The sequence below is a fragment of the Perca fluviatilis genome, chromosome 22 (genome assembly GCF_010015445.1).
Source record: "Perca fluviatilis chromosome 22, GENO_Pfluv_1.0, whole genome shotgun sequence".
In the NCBI taxonomy this organism is placed as follows: domain Eukaryota; kingdom Metazoa; phylum Chordata; class Actinopteri; order Perciformes; family Percidae; genus Perca; species Perca fluviatilis.
In genome coordinates, this window is record NC_053133.1 from 18,719,307 (window position 1) to 18,741,998 (window position 22,692).

The following is a 22,692-nucleotide window of genomic DNA, read 5'->3' on the forward strand; positions in this document are numbered from 1 at the left end:
CATGAAGATAAGTGCGGCTTGTCTCATGTGCTGCAACACACACTTTATCAGTGTTGTTCCTCTGTGCGAGGTGCCACACAGTGACGGAAGTTTGGCAACAGGAAAATAACAACATGATTTCTGCTGTCAGACAGAGCTGTATCGGGATAAAGACAAATTCAACTGTCTGCCTCCTTACGGAGACTAAATATCTGGTGTTGCTATATATCATATTGCACTGTAACCCATAGGTTTGATTAAGAAGACATAAGGCATTGTCAGAGGTACTAAAGAGGCACCTAAACTTAGCTAGGGTTTGGTTCCGCTGGTTGTTTTCCTAAGACAGTAAAATGGAATCTGATAAATTGCCTCAGGTGATGTCACTTGAGTCAGCGTTGGTTGCGGCTGAATACTATAGGTTTGAAATAAAAAAGATCTGTGGGTGTGGAGTTAGAAAGAAGTGAGCTGACCAGACCTCTGTAGCCGCCCCTTTACAAAAAAGGCAAAATTTAATAATAGTTAATTTATGTTTAAAAATAGCTTATCTACTTAAAGGAATATATATGGAAAATATGCTTTTTCGCTTTTTTGCTAAGAATTAGATGAAAAGATTAACACTACTCTTACATGTATGTCTGTGTGGTAAATATAAAGCTACAGCCAGAAGCTGGCTAGCTTTAGAAGACTGGAAACAGGTGGAAACAGCTATAGCCTGACATTGTCCAAATGTAACCAAATCCGACTACCAGTACCTCTAAAGTTCACTAGTTAATACTTTCAATCAGTACTGAAACCAAAGGATAAAACAAGGATGCTTGTAGGCAGGACTGGTTACCTTTGGACAGAGCTAGGCTAGCTGCCCCCCACCCCTCCCCACCCCCCAAATTCACATTCCAAGGGGCTTTGAAAGGGTGCCTACCGGTATTCATTAGGAGGATTCTGGTAAAACACTAGGCTTACCTACAATGTTATGCAGCAGTTCAATGACATCTAACAGCATGTTTGAAAATATGTTATATTAAAATTGTAATATACAAGGTAATGTAATTTCCTTTTTGTAAAAAAAAGAGAAATTTTAGAGAAATAGGGCACACACACAAAAAAGGAAGATTTGTCTTTCCTAAAGCTGCCTTGTTTATCACAGGAATCTTCTTTTTTAAAGTTGTACTACCATCCCATCATACATGGATCACAGTGATGTGTTGGTGAATACATGCAGCATTTCTGGACTCAAGTGGCCCTGTGCAGATGGTGCATCATGTTGAAAAGCGTTGTGCTCATCAGTTATGGTATCAGTACAGTAGTAGCATACATCTCCCGCTCCGGTCTGACAGACGCTCAGCCAAACATAAATCTGGCACCGTCTTTCATCAACATTGAAGCTTCTTTAGTTCACTGCCAATAATTCACTGGGTGACATGTGTCTGCTGTGATGGAAAGGCATCATTATAAACAGAGAGATGTGCACCTTACAGTGAGACGGGAATCCTATCTATCAGGTAATCTGTCAGAGCCTGCCCCCCTTTGAGAAGTCATCATCACTCAGTTGTTGCTGACGCCTTTAAAAAATACTGCAGGAGGAGATCATGTCTACAAACTAAAATGTTGCCTGTTCAATAGGAGTCCACCATGCTTTCTGGACACACCTTCAAAAAGGTCATTTACTCAAAAAACTGCATCCCTTCTTGCCAGCATATCCGTTAGATTAGCACCTACACAAAACCATTGTTCACAAGCAGATAGAAACCAACTGAGATAAAGCAAGTCTCCATCGCTAGCCAGAAGACAATCTCAATCAATCACAGAGGCAGCAGACACCTAATGACGAGAGCAAACTTCCAAGGCATGAGAATGAGCTAATCAAATACATCCATATTGTGATAAAAAAAAATGCAGTATTGTGAATAACTTTAGGTTTACTTTCCCAGTATATAGTTTAGGATGTGTTGCGCCATTTGTAGTTTATGTATGCAGTTTATGAAGAGAGCTGAAAGCATCGATAATAAATTAATCAATATCTTGATCAACAGAAAATAAATCAGCAACTTTTTTTTTTTAAACAATTAATTGTTTGAATCATTTTTCAAACAAATGCCACACGTTACCACGTTTCAGCTTGCCTGCAGTTAGCTGGAAAAAACAAGTTATTTGAAGACGTCACTTTGAACTTCAGTAAATTGTGATGTGGTTGTATGTGACATTTTAACAACAACTGGCGACTACATCAAACCCCCAGAAGCACTCTTTGCATTTCACAGAAAGGCTTATAATCACTACTAAAATATGAGCAATAATCAGTAAAACAATCACAAAGTGTGAACGATCAGCAGCACTTCTCTTCAAATCAGTGGTTTAGAGAATGACAGTAACATGCTGCATCCACCTTTATGATCTAAAATAATGTTCAATACACTGTAGCATATTGATGGACATTATTTAAATGAAAGACTTTGATCACTCATAATAACAGCAGAAAGCATTGCCCTTTCCACTAGGGGGGTAGTGCATCAGCACTGTGCCAAATTAATTTAGCCTTCGCTGTAACACAGCAGGGTGGGGCGAGTGGATTCAGGTCACTGTGAACTCAAGGCATTCACTACTGTAAAACATTTTCCCTGTTTTTTTCCTTTCTTTTTTCCACACCTGTTACTTTGCATATGTAAATCTGTATAAAAAGAAACTTCCTGGGTGGTTTTAGTGTCAAATGTCAGGGACAAATGCTTTTTACAGAAAAATAAAAATAAAAATCAGAACTCAAAAACAGACTTTGTAGCTTGATTTGGTTACTCTGGCACAGATATTGTAAATTACCACCACGTTCAATACCTGCATTCATTCCTTCTACCACTAGATGGTAGTCTGGTGCTTCTATGATGGTTGGTAGAGCAGCAGTGGTTTCCACATTTTAACATTTCCAGTGTTTAACCCCATGCATCATTTCTGCAGTTTGATGCCAGAAAACGCATGTGGCTCCCCAGAAATATCTACTATAGGAAAGCTATGACATATGTTGCTAAAAAGTCAAGGCAAAAGGTCCTCAGGGTTAATGTTACACTTTACTTTTTTAAGATTTCCAATGGCAGCTACTCCATACCACTACAGTATGGCACGGCTATCTGTTAAAATTAAAGGGTTGCCAGATCTGATAAGTATCAGAGTCAGTAATAAGCTCTTTGCGTCACCCCTTCTCTCCATTAAGAAGAGAAAAGATTATCTAGAGGCTGATGAAAAAGAAAATTGCCACAATCAGAGAGAGAGTGAGAAGGGGTTTCCTGCCCTCACCACACCCTCGCAGGCAGCCTTTCAACACTAAACCCATTTCTTCTGCCTGAATGTACAGACAGAGAGGGTTGAACTGCAACAATGTGCCATGGAAAAGCTGCTGCAGTGGGTGGCGATACGAAGCCTGGTGCAACCACTTACATAAACAGTGTGAGTGTGGGAAGCAGCAGGATGTTAATTATTAATTTTACTCTGCAAATTATCAATAATCACAGTTTGAATACTGTACTGTATATCGTTTCTAATGCAGAAATAAGTCTTGTTCAAGTTAGCACCTCCAATCTTTTTTGGTAGGTGCTTTGATATTAAATCTATTCAGTCATTTTATTACCTCCATTGTTTTTTTTCTTTGTTTCCTTAAAATGTATGCTCTTCTTTGTGTGTTATCTGTCACATTTAATACCTGGTGTCTATAACTACATTACCTCTGAGCCAGAGGGCAAACTGACATCCTAAAGTGGAACTGATCAAACTCAGCATTTATTAAACAAAAAAGGTGACCAGACATTCATCATTAGAGATCCCACTTTTTGCAACAGCCTGACAGAAGAAATGACGCTTGCAAAGTCGGCGTCTTTTTTTAAATCCACTACTTCGGACAAACTTTTGTAGACTTGCTTTCAAGCAGTTCTTCCCCTCGTGTTTAATCCTGTTGTTTGCTCCGAGCTTTGTTTCTCACTCTCTGTAAAGCACTTTGTTAACTCTGTTTTTAGAGAAGCGCTATATAAAGAAGTTTATTATTATTCAGGGTCATGGGGGGCTGGATCACTTCCCAGGATGCATTAGGCACAAGGCAAACTCTCTAAACACATTGCCAGTGTACAGATGGACAATCACTCACATTTACACCTATGGGCAGTTTTGAGTTCCCAATATGATCAGAAAATACAGCACTCAAGGCTCTATGTGGGGTGTTGTTGTTGTTGTTGTTGTTGGTGGTGGTGGTGTTAACAAGATATAGCGCATTATTTCATGAGCTTTAAAGCTGCTGGCAGGGAATTTTGTAACCTTTGGACAGAGCCAGGCTAGCCGTTTCCCCATTTTCAGTCTATATGCTAAGCTAGGCTAACTGACTGCTGGCTCCAGCGTCAAACTATCCCTCAAGGCAGACAAACAGATAATCTGCTTTCATCAGCCTGATGCTGAAACATCTGTTTTTCTGCCTCCTGAGAAATGGGTTGACGTAAATGTCTGGACTGTAAAAGGAAATCAATGCAGAGTGCTAAAACAATGATGTAGACTACATGATCATAATCTCAATACTATTAATTAGCATCTGTAGCTCTTCACCATGCATAAACAGCATATGCATAAACAGATGGACGATGCACTACAACTCACAAACTGTTTGGTGAGACGATGTTTGCTTACATTGCTGAACAAGACCACCTCCACATAAATAAAAATAAAGCCATCCACCCGATAATGAAGTTTGCTGACAAATCTATGACAGTTCTGCCCTTTTTCCTTCTTAATGGGAGAGCTGAGCTCCAGTTCAACACTGACCTCGCTACTCCCACGGCTGAGCGGTCTGGTCTGGCCTGTACCTCCACCCTTCCCAGCCTCCTCCATACTCCCCCGGGCATCAGGCCACGACCACAGGGAACGCCTCTCATCCTCTCTCTCAACCTACTCTCTGGCTGCCCTGTGCCCTCTATCTGTAGCAGTATGAGTAATTCTGCCTTTTAGGAGCTGTTGTGTACAGTTACTGGAAAGCCATTTTTTTATGACGCTTGGAGCGGCGCTGGATCGATCACACAGTAACCTGTCTTAGCTGTTCTTAAGACGCCTACAGGAATTATACCAAGACTATGAGGCATTAAAACAACAGGTCAGACAGGAGGGAGAGCAAAAGGCAATATACTGTACAAAATCTGAAATCCAGTCATGCACAACATTCTTTAGAAAACAGCAGCTTTGACGGTTGACGGAGAGGAGAGAAATAACAAACCAAAAGGAAACGAGAACCAAAAGACAGATTGATGAATAGGCAGTGATTTAACCACACAAAGGTTAGCTTCATACTTTCCCGGGATGGTGTTAGTGTAGCGATCTAAATATTACGTCCTCGTTCCTCTGTGAAAATAATCACAGGCAGTATGATTGAGCATGAGGGCGACGGGAAAACAGGTCAGATTAAAACTGTTATGATAAAACAAATGAAACTGTATTTACATTATTATCCAAACAGAGGAGAAGTTACTGGAAGGTCTGCTATTTCTGGGGCCCTCTTGCGGCAAATATCTATAAGGGGATATTTCTGCTCGGCATGCGAGGGCCTCACTGACCCTGAAACACATTACTCCTCTACTCTCACCACATCCCTCTAGTGTCGCTTACTTTAATGGCCTCTTATTTCTGTAGGATGTGGCGTTACACTGCAGAAAGATGCTCACTCTCAGCTTAATTGACTTTATCTGTGATGACTCAGACTGGAGGGGAACTCCTCATTTGGGGACACGACTGTGGGAATGGGCACGAGCTCCCACGGGTGGTGGTAAAAATCAGGCAATTTCTTACCAAGCAGCTCCTGCTGAGCTGATGATGATAGCAGTTCATTCAGAAGTTTTCCGTGGCCTTGAGACGAAGCAGACAGCAGGCCAGGAGGTGCCGTTTTGCTCTGATCTTCTCCAGCTTCCCGTCGCTCTGCCGCAGCCGTGCCAAAGACGAAGCAATGTGTGCCTCCTCCAAAAAAGGCAAAAACATTTAGGCAGGGGCGCGCATCCTTAACCCGGCCCATCCTGTCCCTTGCAGGTCTGCTCAACAAATACCAGACACGTTGAGTGTGTACCTCGCAGGATCTGCTTTATAACAAGCCACTGTGTCACTGCTGAGAGCACAAAGGAGAGGCCTTCACTAAACATACTGTACCCAACAGTGTTTACAGAGGGCTCTCACTGCGATGCACATCTCATCTTTGATGGATGATGATGACTGAGGCTGGGCTCTTATGCCAGTTTGCGTTTACCGTCAGGGATTAACGCACACTTAGACACACACAAGTGTGACATTCCTGAATGAAGCATCTGTAGCCAGGAAATTATATTACTCATGATATTCCTGTATGGTGCAGAAAATGATCAGATACATCTTCCTTGGACCTTATCAAAAACAGAACTTTCCCCATAGGCAGTAGAAACCTACTCTCTCCGTACCATAGCTTATGTTCCACAGACTGTGGCACCGTGTGCCTTTGCGGTCTTTTTCATTATTTATTTATTTTGTAATCAGACATTTGATAGTAGAGAGATGACAAGAAATGTATGAGAGAGAGATGGGGAAAGACATGCGACAAAGATCCCCAGCTGGATTCAACCAAGGACTTGTGGGGAACCCCTAGGCCCCAAAGTTTAAACGTTTTTTAAAGTGAACAGCTATCCTTACCTGGCGAACAAGGCTGTTGGTTGTGGTGTCGGAGGAGGTGCTGCCATCTGAACCTTTAAAACGACCTTTTCGTCGAGCTCCTTTGCCTTGAGACTACAGAAAAGAAAGAGTGGAATTGTTAAAGAAGAGATCCTCGTCTTCCAACGTACTGTTCCAATGTAAGACATAATGCACAGAATTCACAATCCTCATTCTGATTTAAGTACAGCAGTCAGAGTTAGAAAAATCAAGTTTTTCTTCCAACTAGAACAAATAACAGTTATTATATTATTATCAATTAAATGGTTTATCTGTAGAATGTCAGAAAATAGTAAAAAGAAAAACAGTCCAAGTTGATCTCTTCAAATGTTTTGTCAACTGTACAAACTCCAAAGATATTCAGTTTACAATTATATATATATATATATATATATATATATATATATATATATATATATATATATATATATATATATATATATATAAGCAAAAAGCAGCAAATGCCAAGCTGCAACCAGAGAATATTTGCCATGTTTGCTTAAAATATGAAGTGAACAACATATAGCTGCAACAAGTAGTCAATTAATCGATCATTAAAATGAATTGACAACTATTTTGATAATTGTTCAGGTAATTCTTTCAGCAGAAATGCCAAATAAATCAGGTTGCAGCCTCTACAATCGGAGGGTTATCTTTAGTAAACTAAATATCTTTGGGTTGCGGACTGTTAGCTGGACAAAACAAGATATCTGATGATATCAACAAAGATGATGGGAAGATTTAAAGTGCATGTTGTAGACCAAACAGTCAATGCACAAATTGACTAACTGTTTCTGCTCTCACAGTGCATACGGGCATGTGAGTAGTGTTTAAACACAGGCTTGACAAAAATGTGAAGCTATCCTTTTAGTGTAGACATAGAGCCTCACTGTTAGTTCAATTAGTTAAGTACGGCTTTCAATGTTTTTTTGAAGTGTAACATTATGACAGGTATCATAAAAAAAATGGTAATTATGTGGGTGGTCTCTAATATGCAAGCTGATATGATCAGGGGCTGGGAAAGTGATGCACTCAGCTCAAGTGTTCATACAGCATGTGTTGCTAGTAGCAACTGGAAAAACAGAAATTCATTTCAAATCTGCCTTTTATTCCAGCCCGTTCCCAAGGGACATGTTAATCATGCATATAAAAAAAGACAGTGAGATTTTTTGACTGTTTGTAGAAGCCAGTCATGTAGAACAGTTTAAGCTGCAAAGAGAGTCTGAAGAACAGGATGAGGTTTAATTAACCTCAATAAGCCATAGAAATAACACTATTGAATATAATATTATTGACTAAATGCACTGTACAGCATGAGAAAGATGTGTAATGCACTCCAATATTTTACCTGAGGTTTTCTGACCATCCTGTATTAGCAGATATTTTCAGAGTAAAACATTGGTGGAACGTAACTCTACATTTAAGTAACAAGTTGAAGTACTTGTGCTTTTATATTTTATGCTAGTTTATAGCTAAGTCTCCTCTACTACATTTCAGATGGAAATACCACACTTTTTAATTCACTACAATTATCTGACAGCTTTGCAATTTATGATTTTTTATTTAAAACATCTGATCAGTTATTGAAATATGATGCAGCCGATATTGTTAAAATTCAAACCACCCACAAGCATATTTGTTAAAAGAAATGCTTTAGTTGTGCTATAAAGCTGCTTAGTGTCAACACATCAATAACACATATAAAGTATGTAATACTATTACAGGAAGGAAAGGAAATTCAACATAACAAGCACTACTTCTGATATTATTAGTACATTTTGTTGATAAGCAAGTAACGTTAAGAACTTTTTTTAAATTGTGTTTTTAGATTGTGCATCACTAGCCTACTTTTATAAAAGGAATGCAAATACTTGTTCCACCACTGGACTTGGTATTAGCCTACCTAAAAACTTTTTTTTTTTTTTATTGTATCCTATTTGCAGTAACCTATAAGATTAAAACATTAGAGGTTTGGCTAAAAAGACAAAAATATGTTGAGACACCAACCTGCTTCACACCAACATAAAGTAGCCTGGCATTCAAAATTAACAGCTTCGAAAACATTTTGAATTAAAACCAACCGTTAGAATTCAAAAACGGGCACTCGAGCCGATGTAATGTAGTGCTCGCGCGGCTCAGAGCAGGCTATTTAATCCAAATTTAATTTAAAATAGCATAGCAGCCACCAATAAGGAGGAGCGAGGAAGTGGACAGGTGAGCCAAAGTTGACCTGCTTCTTCCGCATGCTAAGCTAACTTTCAACAACTTCAACAGCTTTTAAATGAAATATATCCGTGTCATTAAGCCTAAATGTTAATTAACTTACTTGTAACATCGGATGTTCCAGCGAGTCCATGTGTTTGTCCAGAGGTGTTGCTGCTCTTGTTTTCCTATTATTGACGACCATTACAGGACCATTGATAAAAGCAGATATTCAACAATCGGCTTGGGAAGGTGCCGCAGGTGTGTCCGAAACTAAATGTTACCCGCATTTTCTTTTTTTTATTAGTCACCGGTTCACAAGAAGAAAACGAGACGCTGCTGCTGCTGCTGCTGCTGCTGCTGCTGCTAAGCTGGCACCGCCAATCTTCAAGTTTGAGACGGGGGGGTTAAAAGGAGGAGCTTGTGCGGAAGAGGTTCGTGAAGCAGTTTTCCTGTAGTTCAGATGATGGTGATGATGATTTCAATTCTCGGATATTATAGCCTTCAGCACCACAGAGCATCATCATCATCATCAGTGCCCTCCTACAGTAGGCCTACCCACACTGGCTGAGAGCTCTCGTGCTCCATGAGCCCTCATCCAACGCCAACACCTCTGTCTTCTCACAGCACAAAAGGATGACAACGGATAACAGCTTGCAAGCAGAAAGTCTGACAATAATAAGTTTACATTGCAGTCAGAAAAATGGACAAGTGGGTTCCCTTAACATTCAACACATTTGTTAAAAAATAATATAGGAATAGACATAGGCAGCTAAGAACAAGGACAACAAAGCTGAACAACGATAGGTAAAAAATAAACATTTAACTACTATGTACATACAAGTAGGTGAAAAAAATAGATGTGTATACAAATAGAAATCATCAATAAACAACAACATACAATGTATAGGCCATATAGCTAAGTCAAATTGTTTCAAATAGTACATTTTAAACAGGAATGTAATATTGCAAGGGACTATGAAATTGAATGATTAATGTAATAGATTTGCCTCCTTAATAGGTGAATATGCACAGTATGCATGTAGCCTAGCTATTTACAGTATACAGCTTGCTTGGACAATGATATAAAACAGACAAAAGCAGTAAATTTCCACCTGTGAAAAGCTGCAACCAGAACATATTTGGCATTTTGTTGCTTGATTAAGCAAGTGTAATGATTAATTACCAAAATTGTTGCAGATTAAATTCTGTTGACCAACTAATTGATTAATCAAACTAATTGTTTCAGTTCTAGATTTAAGTGGGAATTTTGCTAAAACTGAATATTTTCCCTGTACGTTTGTACCTGTTCAGGTGAGTTCTCCACAGTGGTGAGGAAAATGTGCTGCATCTACTACTGTCAGACACTTTGATTTTTACATTTTGTGATGCACAGCTTGTACACAGTGGTATAGCTACTAAAATGAGACCAATCAAACCAAATACTGCAGCTGAAGTGAACACTTTGTTTTCAGACAAGTTCAGACTAAAATTCAGGATATCTCAGCCTCTGCTGCTGCAATTATGATCATTTAAAAAAAATATTGATGGCGTACACCTTTCAACTAGAGACTTCGTGACATAAGAATGCCCAGCTGAGCAGCAGTTTTTAGTAGAGATAATAAACACCACACTACCAGTAATTATTGGTCCCATGTGGTTTTGTGTGATAACAATAACAGGTGCAAAGGATGATATTCAGTCAGATTCTTTCTAATCAAAAGGGAAAAAAAATTATATTTCCTTTTCTTGTGTGTGTGTCTCTCTCTCTCTCTCTCTCTCTCTCTCTCTCAGCATTTCCCATCATTTCTGTGTATTCTGCTGCCCTGATGACCCATGAGCTGAACTCTTCTTCTGACAGGTCTCTGATGAGCAAGCGTTCACACCAACATGGCCCAGATAAAAATCCCTTCCTTCCTCCATCCTGGCAGCAGTTGCCTTGAAAAGATACACACATGCTCTTTGGTGCAAAAGAGGATATTTAAACACACACCAGTAGGCCTGAAGCTTTCCTGGAAATGCCAAAGGGGTTGGCATTTCAGAAATAACAGAAATGCTAGAATAGGAGAAAATGCAATGGACTTCCTGCTATTGTTTGAACATTACTCGGGAAGTCACAATAAATGGTGTCAGCTTTTTCTGATGTGATAGCCAAATAATCTCATGAAACTGTCAATAACAACTGACTTTGCACTTCGATAGTAAACTTGGAATGGCAAATTAACATAATCACCATGCAAATTGTGCAATGAAACTAATCCCCGACACAAATAAGGCAAACGCGTGATAGCTGTTTGTTCAATTTTAACAGAAATATGTTGATGCTGGGAGCACCAGAATTTAATCACTGCAAGCTGATTAAAAACAGGAAGATCTTCTCTTAAGCCCACTCATTCTTTCAATATCACAAATCCAATTTTATGTACAAATAAGTTGATTTACTGTGTTTGATTTATCTCTTTGTACTGATGTATTCCTCCACCTCCTTCTGCAGGCCCACTCTGGCTTGTAAAGAGCATGTGTGCTGTGTGGGCCGGATCGCTCCGGAGTTTCTGTCTTGAACAGCGAGCATTAGTCATCCAGGTTGGTGGATGAAGAGAACAAGTAGCTCAGGTGGGTGGACGTGCCCTCATATTGGATTACAGAGAGGACTCAAAAACAAAGAACAATGCCTGTGAGATGAAAGGCTGAAAGAGAGCAATGTTTCTCTCAACGGGGCTTCAAAAATAAATGTATTTTAGTGCAGCATATACCTAATAAAGAAGGTATTAGTCCTGTCTTTGCACCTACTGTAATACAAGAGTTTCTCATTAAGCCAATCAGGTCTTTCATTTAAGTTCAAATCTATGTAATGCTCTATGTAATGGGTCTGTATTCTTTCATAAGTTTCCTGGAAAGCATTTGGTACATACTGTACAAAAGGGAAAATATGAATATCCTTGAAATAAAGCAGGTGTTGACTTTGAAAGACATTGGTAATTACCAGGCAGAGTGAGTCTAATAAAAGACAAAAAATCAGGAAATGTTTTTAAAATGTGTCTTTTGTTCTCCAATTCGTGGAAGGGCAATACTAAATCACCAGTGTCAATTTCATTGGAATCAATTAACTCAAATGTTCATAAATGAACACTTGTCTCTCTGAGTTCCTTATAATAACACCAAATTTCACAGTTCACTCAGGAAACCTTTTGGCAAATACTCGGAAATTATACGGAAATTACGAGCCTGTAGATTAAAGTGTTGCCCAATTCAATATATAAAATAAGACACATGGGCTTGATGATTGTTTAAATTACACATACCCCTATCAGTATAAAGACACTGACGTCAAATACATACAAACCAAGACAAGTAGATTTGCAATACTTTATATTTTGCTTGTCAGACATGACTTTAAAATCAAATGATTCGATTGGCTGAGGCAACGTTGATATTTCACAAAACAACAAATATGCACAATTGTACCTGAATCTGCCAAATAAGGTCATTATTAGAGTTTCAACAATTTAGTGTCCAGATACCTAACATACAAAAATAAATCATCAATAAAAAAAAAGAGGATTCAAACAGCTATCGTACATTTATCATCCAGTGCAGAGACTAAAACATCATGAAATAGCTAGCACTAGCACTTTAAATAAAATAAAAAAACACTAGAAAAACACTGTTTTTCGGCTCAAACCTGTGTGAAAAGATAAACGTCACACGACTCATGTATATTTAGAATTTGAGTTCATGTTCAAAGAGTGCAAGAAGCAGAAGACAGGCCCAACCCATCAACAGGCCGAGGTTCTGTAGGAGAAACATGAGGCATGGTCTGTCGGTCTTCACTCGACTCATCTCTGGAAGCTGAAAGAAAGACAGAAATGAAAAGTAAAATAAAATCAATAGTTTGGTAGAAAAATTGTTCTATAGGGTTTTTGTCAAGAAATCCCATGAAAAGACCAAAACCAACGGTGTGATCGTCTGTCTCTTAATAATACATAAACATATCAAATAGAAGTAAAAGGTGTATTTTTTGGGAGCTGTTCAGCTGCACATTAGTACACATGTGATGCTCTAGTAGGCATAACTCCAACAGCCCTATCAGATGGGCTCAAGTACCCCTATTATTTTTTTCAGTAGTCACATTATTACATTACTAACATCTGGGCAATTGGAGTGGCAGTAACTGGACATTTCAACCATTTATATTGCTTTTTAGGTTTCTGTTGGCTTTTTTTGTCACTAGTTTTTAAGCACTCTCAGCGGCAACACTTAATGTTCCAGTTGACTCAGGTTGGTGGAAAATGTGTGGACTCCGACTACCATAGTGAGAAGGTTATTGTGATAATAAATATGCTTAAGATCAGCATTAGTTTGTAATTCTATTTGTGCAATTATTTTCCCCCATTCTAATATGTGTATGCTATATATATTAACAGATACTATTTATTTATTTTTTTTCCAAATTAGCTGAGTTACTCCACAATCTTTGCATGTATCCCCTTCAGAAACTGCAGAAGTAACTTTTTGGGTACACCTGGTTGGGAATCACTGCTCTAGTGAATTTTCACTGCACCTGGACGGTATGTATACAGTATGTGGGGTGACTCAAAATAAACCCAGTGCCTATGTTCCTGGGGAAGGAACATGGTACCCAGTGCAGCAGTGTGGCTCACTGATGTGTTTTAAAAGGCTTATGGGACAGAGAAAAAAACTATATCAGGATCAATTAACTGTTCATTTTGGTCTTTGTTGACAATGACCAGCCTTATTCTCTAATAAGGCTTCTTTACCATTTCTACCAGTGACAAATAGAGGAATATCCCAGCAGTAACAGCGAAGATCCACCGCTGCACTTCCATCTCTGAGGACACAAACAGTCCGATGTAGAGGCCCATGAAGGCCGTCAGAGCGCTGAGAAAGTTCATTAGCACAGCAGTCTTCACTGAGAGTCCGGAGCTCAACAACACTGCAAAGTCCCCTTTTGAGACAGAAAGCAGAAAAAAGATAAGTCGTCAGTCAAGCAGAGTGTTTCCTGGCCTCAGCCGGGAAAACAACAAAAGTGAGTAACCGTGACCTCTCACCCATTTCGTGTGGGATCTCGTGGCACAGGATGGCCACGGTGGTCGCCATGCCGGTCTCAGCTGAAGAGGAGAAGGCGGCCCCGACAACCAGGCCATCGGCAAAGTTATGAAGGCTGTCTCCCACGATTACCATCACAGCCAGCAGAGGAACCCCTTGTCCTGGGAACACAAAAGGGAGTCTGTGTCATTAAAGCTCATCCTCAGACCGTGACAATCGCTCTGTCATGCCAGGCGACTAATTACGAAGAACATCACATTCAGCTGTGTTGTGCAGCTCGTGTTGAAGGAGCTTACTCTGATGTGAAGGGCTCCTTCTGTCTACGTGTTCAGGAGACACATCTGTACACTCCAAGTCATCCACTGGTCCCTGCAGGATACAGATCATTATTCACAACACCGCTTTTTTTAAACAAATTTAAGAAATTGAAAATGGTAGAGTTACTGTAAATAAAGCTAGAGCTTAATGGGACAAATTCACCAAAACAGGATATTTTTAAGTTACAAGGATGGTTAGAAAATAGCTCCATGTAAGTGACCCGTCTCTGTGTCCGAAGTGTTCTAATTTTGAAGTACGTATTCAACACAAGCATGAAGTGCTTTCTGAATGATTTAATACTTCTCATTCTCCAACATCCTACATGCCCTGTTCCTTGACTCCCTCCCACACCACGCTTCACTGCCTGTTATATAAAAGCAGCGCAGGACAACAAGATTTAAGTGAATTTCAGTCCTTCTTTAAATGTGAACATTGATTCAATGGATTCATTATATACTTCATGTACAGTATGTGTGCTCAGATATGTTGGATAAATGGAGGTTTTTCTATTTCTATTATCTGGTTTTATGCTGTTTTATGTGTGAAAATAAATGTGCTGTAATTGACTGGTTGTTTTCCCAATAACAGTGCCCTCTAGCAGAACTCCACTGTTTATAACAAATGCATTAGTGCTTCTTTGATGCTCGGCTGGAGGACTAGTGTGGGAGTCAAGCATCATTGGGGTGAATGAAATATATATTGACTTTAGTAACTCCACAGTGATACAGCACAGTAAACACAATATTAAAACAATGTGTTAATGTAACCGCTTCCACAGCTCCTTCTTGTTTTTTGGGAGCCAAGGAATTTTTGTTGCACAAAGTAGGAATTAAACTTTAGCTTTTAACGCTGACGTTACGATTTAACAAGAAGAAATACACATTGTGTTTACGAGGAAAATAAACACAAATAGCATTGCAAATGAATGTGATGCTTAACTATATTTCTTGTCGCAATAACCACAATAACAATCAAATGAACACTTTGGAACGCGACAGGTGGCGCCAATGAAGGGTACTTGAACTCATCTGACAGAGCTGTGGGGTACAACAGACAAAAAAGGTTGGAAACCACTTATGTAGAAGCATCAGTTTTTCCTCTTTCTACTAGGTACTTGATATGTGGCACTGTTTTAATAGTTTGCTGTTTAACTTCCAGGAACTGCCTTGTCATAGTCCCTGCATCTCCTCTAAAAAGAAAATACCAGAGATGATGATGGGAATCGGGTTTTTTTCTGCCAAGAACAATATAAAAAAAAACACTATAGTTTAGCCTGGGTAGTGATGAGACTCACCAGCTGTATGGTGGAGATAGACTTGCCCCTCTGTGACTGGCCATTGCAGTTGAGCTCTAAGGGTAGGTCACTATGACCCTGCAGACAAAAGAAAGTCATGAGACAGCTGTTCCTCAACAATCAGCTCTGCAAAGGTTCAGACAAGGCTTGTTCGTGGAAAACTCTAGGTTACACCTCAGCCCCTTTTCCTTGACACACTATGGTTTGAGTATTTTTGTTAAAGTATCTGTGTCATTAAACTGATAAGGGCTCCAAAAAAAAAAAAAAAACTCTTACATGGCCATGAGAAGGAACAAAAAAGGAAAAGATTCTTTCAATGAGGAAAAAGCCGTAGATCCCTGCGATAATGCCCAGAATCCTCCACAGATACTCCTTTCCATCTGTAAAGTGTTCGTCCTCATGACTGAGAGTGTCATCATGGAGGCTAAGGATCTCCAAAAGGAGACAGAGAGGGAAACAATTAGACATTTACTCCACAGTCAACAGAGAGTATCTTTATACATGTATGGCGCAACTTGACTCACAGTTACCGAGGATGGTGCAGTGGCTCTGTGTCCTATACCTGTGGTATGAGGTGCAGGAGTGCATCTCCTGAGAGGGTTCCCACCGCCAGGCCCACAAACAGCTGCAGGATGAGGGTGTAGGTTTCCTGGCAGGAGTTGAAGAAGATCAGGCAGATACCGAGCATGGAGCCCACCGTGATGAGCAGGACGGCAGCCGTGCTGTAGCCGTACTCTGCAGGGAGGAGAGACTTTAGACAAATTTTTTCTCTGTCCAAATATTAAGATTTTAAATTCTGTCTGATCATAACACAAAATAGAATAAAGGAAAACACCACTCTGAAGATCAGTCTTACAAGCACTAATCTTTTTGTAAGTATTTGTTCCTTTTATTGGGGATGATCCTGCAATTTGTATTAGTTGTATGTCTTTTTTGTGTTTTATAAAAAAATAAACCAAAGAACATTTGCTTTTCATAGACAAAAGTCTATATTGGCCACTAACTGATTTAACAAGTAATTCATAACCAATTCCTTGCATGTTTTCCTGCACTAGTACAGTATGTGGCTCTCTTTCCCAGAATTATGGTAAACCTTATTTATGAGTTCAATTGATGAACTAAAACAAAAAATATTTGATGAAAAGCTTCTCCTCAATTCAGTAGAAAAAGCAAAGCTGCTTGATTTAGTTGCAAACTAACTGCCTAATGTATTTATTAGTGATATGCTGATGAGGTAAAATGTCTTACTCTCGAGAGCGGTGGGCAGAGATCCTCTTCTTTTTTGCTCTGCAGGCTCGCAGGCATTGCCTAGCAACTGCTGAATGATGGCTGGGCACATTTGTCTGAGGTGCTCCTTGGAAATTGGCAAATGAGGATTCAGAGCAAAAATATCCACCAGCTGATTGGCTGAATAACATACCTGATTAGATTCAAAGAAAGACACAAATTTGTGGATGAGTAGGAGGCTCACTATAACAAGCTTCACAGATTACAGCAATGCTATCATTCCTCTTCCGATTCACTGTAAAGAAAAATTAGTCTTAAACTAAATGAAACATTTGCCTCAGCCTCACCTGCGCCCAGTCTCTGCTCATATCACCAGTTTGATGGTTGCAACCATCCAGCGGAGGTCCAGCCCCTTTCTGTGAACTCCGCCTCTTCCTGTTGTGAGAGTGTGACGCTGCTTCCTGTCCTACTCCCAGCTGATGAAGCAACTCCTCTAAATCTAAGCAAAGAAATACCTGCATTATTATACTGGGCACCAGGTGAGATTTAACCAAATTAATCAGTGTCTGTTTGGGACTTAAATACAACTTTACACAGATGAGATTAAAGAATATAGCTAAAGAAAACACACAGATGACTGTGTTTTTGGTTTGAGAACTTTTCTGGCATGAAAACTGATCATTAACGGTTGTAACCAGTATTACAGTTCAATATAGCACTGAGATTTTGGGTTGAACCTGCAGATAGCCAGCATGGTGTGCCAGTTTCTAATAATGAATTTGACCAATTTTTATATAAAAGATGGCTGTATATTTTTTTAGCAGCATGGGAACATATCTGCCACACTATTTAGAACCTCTCTGATGAAAATCTTCAGGGGGGTTAGTTGCACTTTCATGCATGATGACTCATTCCTCCTATTCGGTGGCAGCGACAGGAAATGCCTTCAAATGAAGAATTGACTTGACAAGATTGAAGAGGTAAAGCTGGTATAAGCAATATTTTCTATAATAACAATGGATCAAATGAGTGTGCAATATGAAAGATGTTGCTCGTACTGATGAACCAATAGAGAATGATCACCCAACTGTATAGCATATTTCAGCTCATTGTTTGGGTTTTCCAGCCCCCAACTTAACTGTTTTGGTTCACTCTCATCACTCCTGTAGTGTTGTTTTTGTAGGCAGCAGATAACTATTTTTAGTGAAAAAGCTTGGACTAACCAACTTTACACTACCTGCTCAGCACCAAATAGAAGAAAGCCACAGTTATCTACTAGCTGGTCAACATAGTGGAGAATTTTGCAGCTAAAGAGCCAGATATTTTTATCAGGGGTTGGTTGAGACCAAAAACAGAACTAAAAGAAGATTAAATTGTCAGGGGAGCAGAAACTTGACTTGACTCCAAATGGATGCCAATGTTGCTCCATGCAGTATCTGTTGGATGTGTAACTCCTGTCTAACTGGTTGTCCGTGTTGTAGCTTGTTTCAGCTGACCCAAGTGGCAAAAAACAAGACAACTGTGCTCTTCAACTTACCTTTGATCTGCAGGTAACTAGTGCAATTTAGGGATTGAAAGATGTAGTCAGTAAAGAAAGCAGGAGACGGGAGGTTCGTCTGTCTGAAACAGTGGCCCTGCAGGATATGGCTGATGATGGCAGCGGCCAGTTTAGGCACAGAAGACATACCAGCACCTGGATTTTCTTGGACGTTAACATCTTGAAAGAGGCGAGCAGCATCAATACACTGTGGAATTAATGGTGAAATGATCATACCTGGAGGTGCACCTGTCCAGATGGGATAGATCTCTAAAATATCCTTACTTGCAAATCAGATGAGGCATCTTGATTGGAGGGGTTGTAGTGCTGGTTGATGAGCTGCAGAATACTTTGCGTTTCACTGGATGATAGGAAGCGGTTGTCTTCAGCCGGGTGTAGATTGGTCAGGGCCAAAAGGTAAAACTGAAAGTTCTCAAAGGAGGAGGACGAGGAAAGGGAGGCGGCATTTGACACACACAGGTCTTGCAAGTTAATTACATAGTACAGCAGAACAGTGGAGATCCGCTCATAGTCCTCCTCAGTGAGGTAAGCCTTCCCATCATGCTCTAGCACAGAGAGAGCTACATCTGGTGTCAGGCACTGTAACAAAAACAGGAAAAAAAAGAAGATGAAAACCATTTTAGGCAGATTTTAAGGACGGAAAATACCAGGTCATGTGAGAATCGACTGAAAAGGGAGTGACCTTGGAAGAAGAGTCCTTTTGATAAAAGGCCTATTTTCTCCCTGCATACAGTGTACTCTGCTTACCAGAAAAATGGCAGCTTTGTGCTGCTGCTTGTGCCCGATTAGACCCACACACATAAATATAGAAGGTTAGGAGAGTGGGCAAAGCACTATTCCTTGTTAGAGAGAGCAGACTATTCAGCAAGCACCGACAAAACGATGTTTTCTTAATTGTTGAATCTAACTTTCAAGGCTTGACATACACATTATCCTACTGTCAGGCCACCTGCACAAAAATGTGAAGTACCTCTAACTCACTCTGTGGAGTTTATTATGTCAAACTGAGGGATGTCTAAAGCCACTCAGCATGAATTCCCACAGAGGTCAAGGACTTAAGCCTCCACATTTACTCACATTCCAGCCATAACAAGCATGTTTCTTGGAATAAGCAGGCAGAAATGGGATGAATACATAATAATAAGTACTTAGCATATGAATGTAAAAGTTGTTGTACGATATGACAAGTGTACCCTTTACCTTGTCACAGACATCCTGAGAGGGGCCAGTCCGCTCTGCACAGTGCACCTCCCAGAGAAGCTTGGTGATCAGGATGCCGACGTGGTTCTTTTGGAGCTGTGGCTCGTCGTCGGTACCCAGGGGCAGATCCAAGGCCCTGACAACTTCCTGCAGGTACCCCTGCTCCTGCCCTCTCACCTCCACCAGACACAGAAGCAGCGGCAACAGCAGCAAAGTGGGAGCGCTGCTCCGGAAGTGCATGTTCCTACCAAGGCTGTCCGACTCCCTCAAGCTCCCAGGACTGGCTTAGAGCTTGAGACAACAAGGAGATGATGGACATAAACGCAATTTGAGAGAGAAATTTGGATCTAGGTGATTGATATGAGAGCGCTGAAAGCTTTGTGGGCACCCCTCAACTGAACCAACCCTCACAGTGCTGAACGGTCAGCCAAAGGCTGGGCCCCTCAGTCCACAACAAAAGGATTAGTGCAGACAAGTGAGGGAGCACAGGGGCAGGGAGTAGGGGGCATGGAGGGGGAGATGGTGGAGAAAAGAAATGAGTATTGAGGAAAACAAGGGAATGGGGAAAAGCTATTAACACAAAGTAACGACATAGAGATCCACATCAAAACAAAGTTCTCCGCAGAGATCCATGGAAGTGCTGCTACTCTTCAGTTTGCAACTCATATTAAGGAAGTCTGAATGTTTTCAGAACTGTAAATATTGAACCAGATTCCTTATTTAGCAGCATCAATTGTTCAAAAACAAGACAGGAGCTGTTGAGCGAGTGCATGTATGTTGAGCCCCAGAGCCCCCATATATAAAAGCACTGGCGGTGACGTTCAAATGAAAGGTTTTTCATTCTGAATGATCTCTGAGTCATCAAAGATCAAACATGCACAGCAAAACATGCCAAGCTTTCTCTCAAAACGCTTTCCAACATCCTCCCACGCTGTACACCCTGCAGGTCAATCCGACCGAGCAATAAAAAGGACTCAAGCTACAGTAATAGGCTACCTGAGATAGAATAGATGAAAAAGCTTACCGGATGAACCGTTCTCCCCTCTGCTCCTCTCAGCTGCTGTAGCTAGGTTTGTTTTCCTCCTCCGGTGGATAAACAGAAGATCCGGAGTTTGTTTGGGGAGAATTCCTGGGCATTGGTGCCGCTGCTAAAACCCTCTTACAAGAAGTAAGAGTTGAGTAAGCTCCTGAGGATTAGCTGCAACAGCCTCAGAGGGCTGTGGTTTCCATGGAGAATGCTGCCTCATTTTTCAACATTAGGTGATGGGGGTGGCCAGTGGCTGGTAGGGGGGGGATTGAATGGCTGATTCCTGACAGAGTAATACTTTGAAATAGAGAATAAGAATAATATCTTTTTATACAAAAATCATAAAAAAAAAAAAAAAGATTTACAGAACAGACACATCACTTGATAGTTTGTTTTTCTACTAAATCGAGGTCAGATCTATTTATCTTTCCTCTATGTATGAAATAATCTAAACAAATGTTTATTTTCACAACAAAAAATCATTGGACTTTGTTTTACATTTGAAATTATCTGTTGCATTTGGCTGACATATATACAATAATCTGGTCATATGCCTCACTATTATCAATAGGAAGTCCCTAAATAACACTTACATGCTGGTATTCCAACCAAAGCTGGTATGTACAGTACCTATATCAGCAGTTAGGAGACACAGAACCACAGCAAAATACCAACAAGGAAACATTATTTTTGTCCAGTTTGCAATCAAAGGTGAGTGACGTTGTAGGAGAGTTGTCTAGTCATTGGAGAAGGGGTCTTGTGTGTGAAATAAAGCAACAATGAAACTCAAACAACAACAATTTCCCAAAGTTTCCACAGAATTGTCCCTCCTACTTCTATGACCTCCTGCACCATCATACCCCCACCCGCAACCTCAGATTCACAGATGCCAACCTCCTTTCCCCTCTCACTCGCCCCAAGCACCGAACCTGGGGGGACAGGGCCTTCTCCATTGCTACCCCCTCCCTCTGGAACTTTCTCCCCCAATACCTCAGACTTTCCACATCACTTACTCACTTCAAAAGCACACTCAAAACCCATCTCTTTGAAGCTGCTTTTATCTTGTAACCAAACTAGCTGTGTTTCCATTTGTTTGCTTTTTTATCCTGCCTCTATGCTGCTTTGCCTCACCTTTTTAATATTTATCTCTAGTTGTTGTTACTATTTCTGTTGTACTGGTCTTGTTATTGTTTTTCTTTGTCTTTATTTTGTAAAGTGCCTTTGAGCACCTTTTAAAGCGCTATATAAAATAAATGTATTATTATTATTATTATTATTATTATTATTATTATTGGCAGAAGAAGACATAATTCAAGCATCCCCATCTCACTCTTACTCCTGTAATCACTTAAATAAAAGGTGACACAGTATATCTTTAATAAATCAAAGAAGAATAGGGCTGATACATTTTTAAGAGGATTTTTATTTTATTTTTTTTTTTGGGGGCTTTTCCACCTTTAATCAATAGGACAGCTAGGTGAGAAAGGGGAGAGGGGGAAGACATGCAGGAAATCGTCACAGGTCAGACTCGAACCCTGGACCTCTGCGTCGAGACATATGCCTCTCAGTAGATGTGCGCCTGCTCTACCCACTGAGCCGACCCGGCCACTTAAGAGGCTTTTTTAAGGTTTAAAATATTGCCTTTATTTGAGATTTATAGCCATGCTAATGCCATCACTCCAGGGATGCTAATGGCTAATTGGTCTATCACTTATGGTTTGTCGGCTCATCACTTTAATTCAGACTGAAAACCTCAAAAACTGTTGAATGGATTGTCATGAAATTTTTTATAGATTTGTGGTCCCCAGAGGATGAATCCTACTGACTTTCGTGATCACCTGACTTTTTACTGCTATGTGTTAGCATGCTAACACAGTAAACTAAGATAATGATCATTGTAAACATTAGAACTGCTCACCATCAGCATGTTAGCTTTGTCATTGTGAGCATGTTAGCACGCCGGTATTAGCATTTAGCATAGTGCCAGTACTCCTGTCCATTAAACATTTTGTGGTTGTCACCTTGGTTTCTTTCTTTTCTTATAAAAAGTGTTTCTGTCACTTACAGGTATGTCTTAATGCATCTTATCACAGTTGTTGTTGTTGTTTGTGAAAAAAGTGCAAAAAAAAGAGAACA

General features: G+C 40.1%; 2 protein-coding genes across 4 annotated transcripts in view; both read right to left on the minus strand.

Moving 5' to 3' along the window:
* Positions 1-9,293, minus strand: part of cacnb2a (calcium channel, voltage-dependent, beta 2a) — a 69,323-nt gene extending 60,030 nt beyond the window's left edge. The window contains exons 1-2 of one of the 2 annotated variants that reach the window (XM_039789506.1): positions 8,990-9,283; positions 6,646-6,738 (exon numbers count right to left, since the gene is read on the minus strand). In XM_039789506.1, coding sequence (XP_039645440.1) covers positions 6,646-6,738; positions 8,990-9,070 — 174 coding nt within the window. In that variant the 5' untranslated portion in view covers positions 9,071-9,283. Of the gene's footprint in view, positions 1-6,645; positions 6,739-8,989 lie in introns of both variants that reach the window. The other variant, XM_039789500.1, reaches the window with a different exon arrangement.
* Positions 9,294-12,217: 2,924 nt separating this feature from the next.
* Positions 12,218-20,780, minus strand: LOC120551919 (zinc transporter ZIP12-like). Of its 2 annotated transcripts, XM_039789516.1 has the most exons (13): positions 20,554-20,780; positions 19,530-19,820; positions 18,594-18,908; positions 18,309-18,516; positions 17,119-17,270; positions 16,793-16,964; positions 16,107-16,279; positions 15,821-15,976; positions 15,545-15,622; positions 14,229-14,301; positions 13,935-14,093; positions 13,644-13,831; positions 12,218-12,714 (listed from the first exon to the last, which is right to left on the minus strand). In XM_039789516.1, the coding sequence occupies exons 2-13, from the start codon at positions 19,767-19,769 to the stop codon at positions 12,586-12,588; spliced, it is 2,043 nt and encodes a 680-aa protein (XP_039645450.1). In that variant the 5' UTR covers positions 19,770-19,820; positions 20,554-20,780; the 3' UTR covers positions 12,218-12,585. The 2 variants fall into 2 exon arrangements, with proteins under 2 accessions (XP_039645450.1, XP_039645451.1); XM_039789517.1 differs by lacking the exons at positions 16,793-16,964; positions 17,119-17,270; positions 18,309-18,516; ... (1 more) ...; positions 19,530-19,820; positions 20,554-20,780 and having other exon boundaries at positions 15,821-15,968; positions 16,107-16,273.
* Between the last annotated feature and the right edge of the window lie 1,912 nt (positions 20,781-22,692).

What these genes read in the sequence shown, in the direction of transcription:
- LOC120551919 (XM_039789516.1), bottom strand. Translation starts at nt 19,769, where the DNA reads ATGCACTTCCGGAGCAGCGCTCCCACTTTGCTGCTGTTGCCGCTGCTT. An exon ending in TCTGCCCACCGCTCTCGAGA is followed by an intron (nt 16,280 to 16,792) that starts GTAAGACATTTT and finishes TCCTCCCTGCAG; the next exon opens with AGTACGGCTACAGCACGGCT. An exon ending in CGAGATCCCACACGAAATGG is followed by an intron (nt 13,832 to 13,934) that starts GTGAGAGGTCAC and finishes CTGTCTCAAAAG; the next exon opens with GGGACTTTGCAGTGTTGTTG.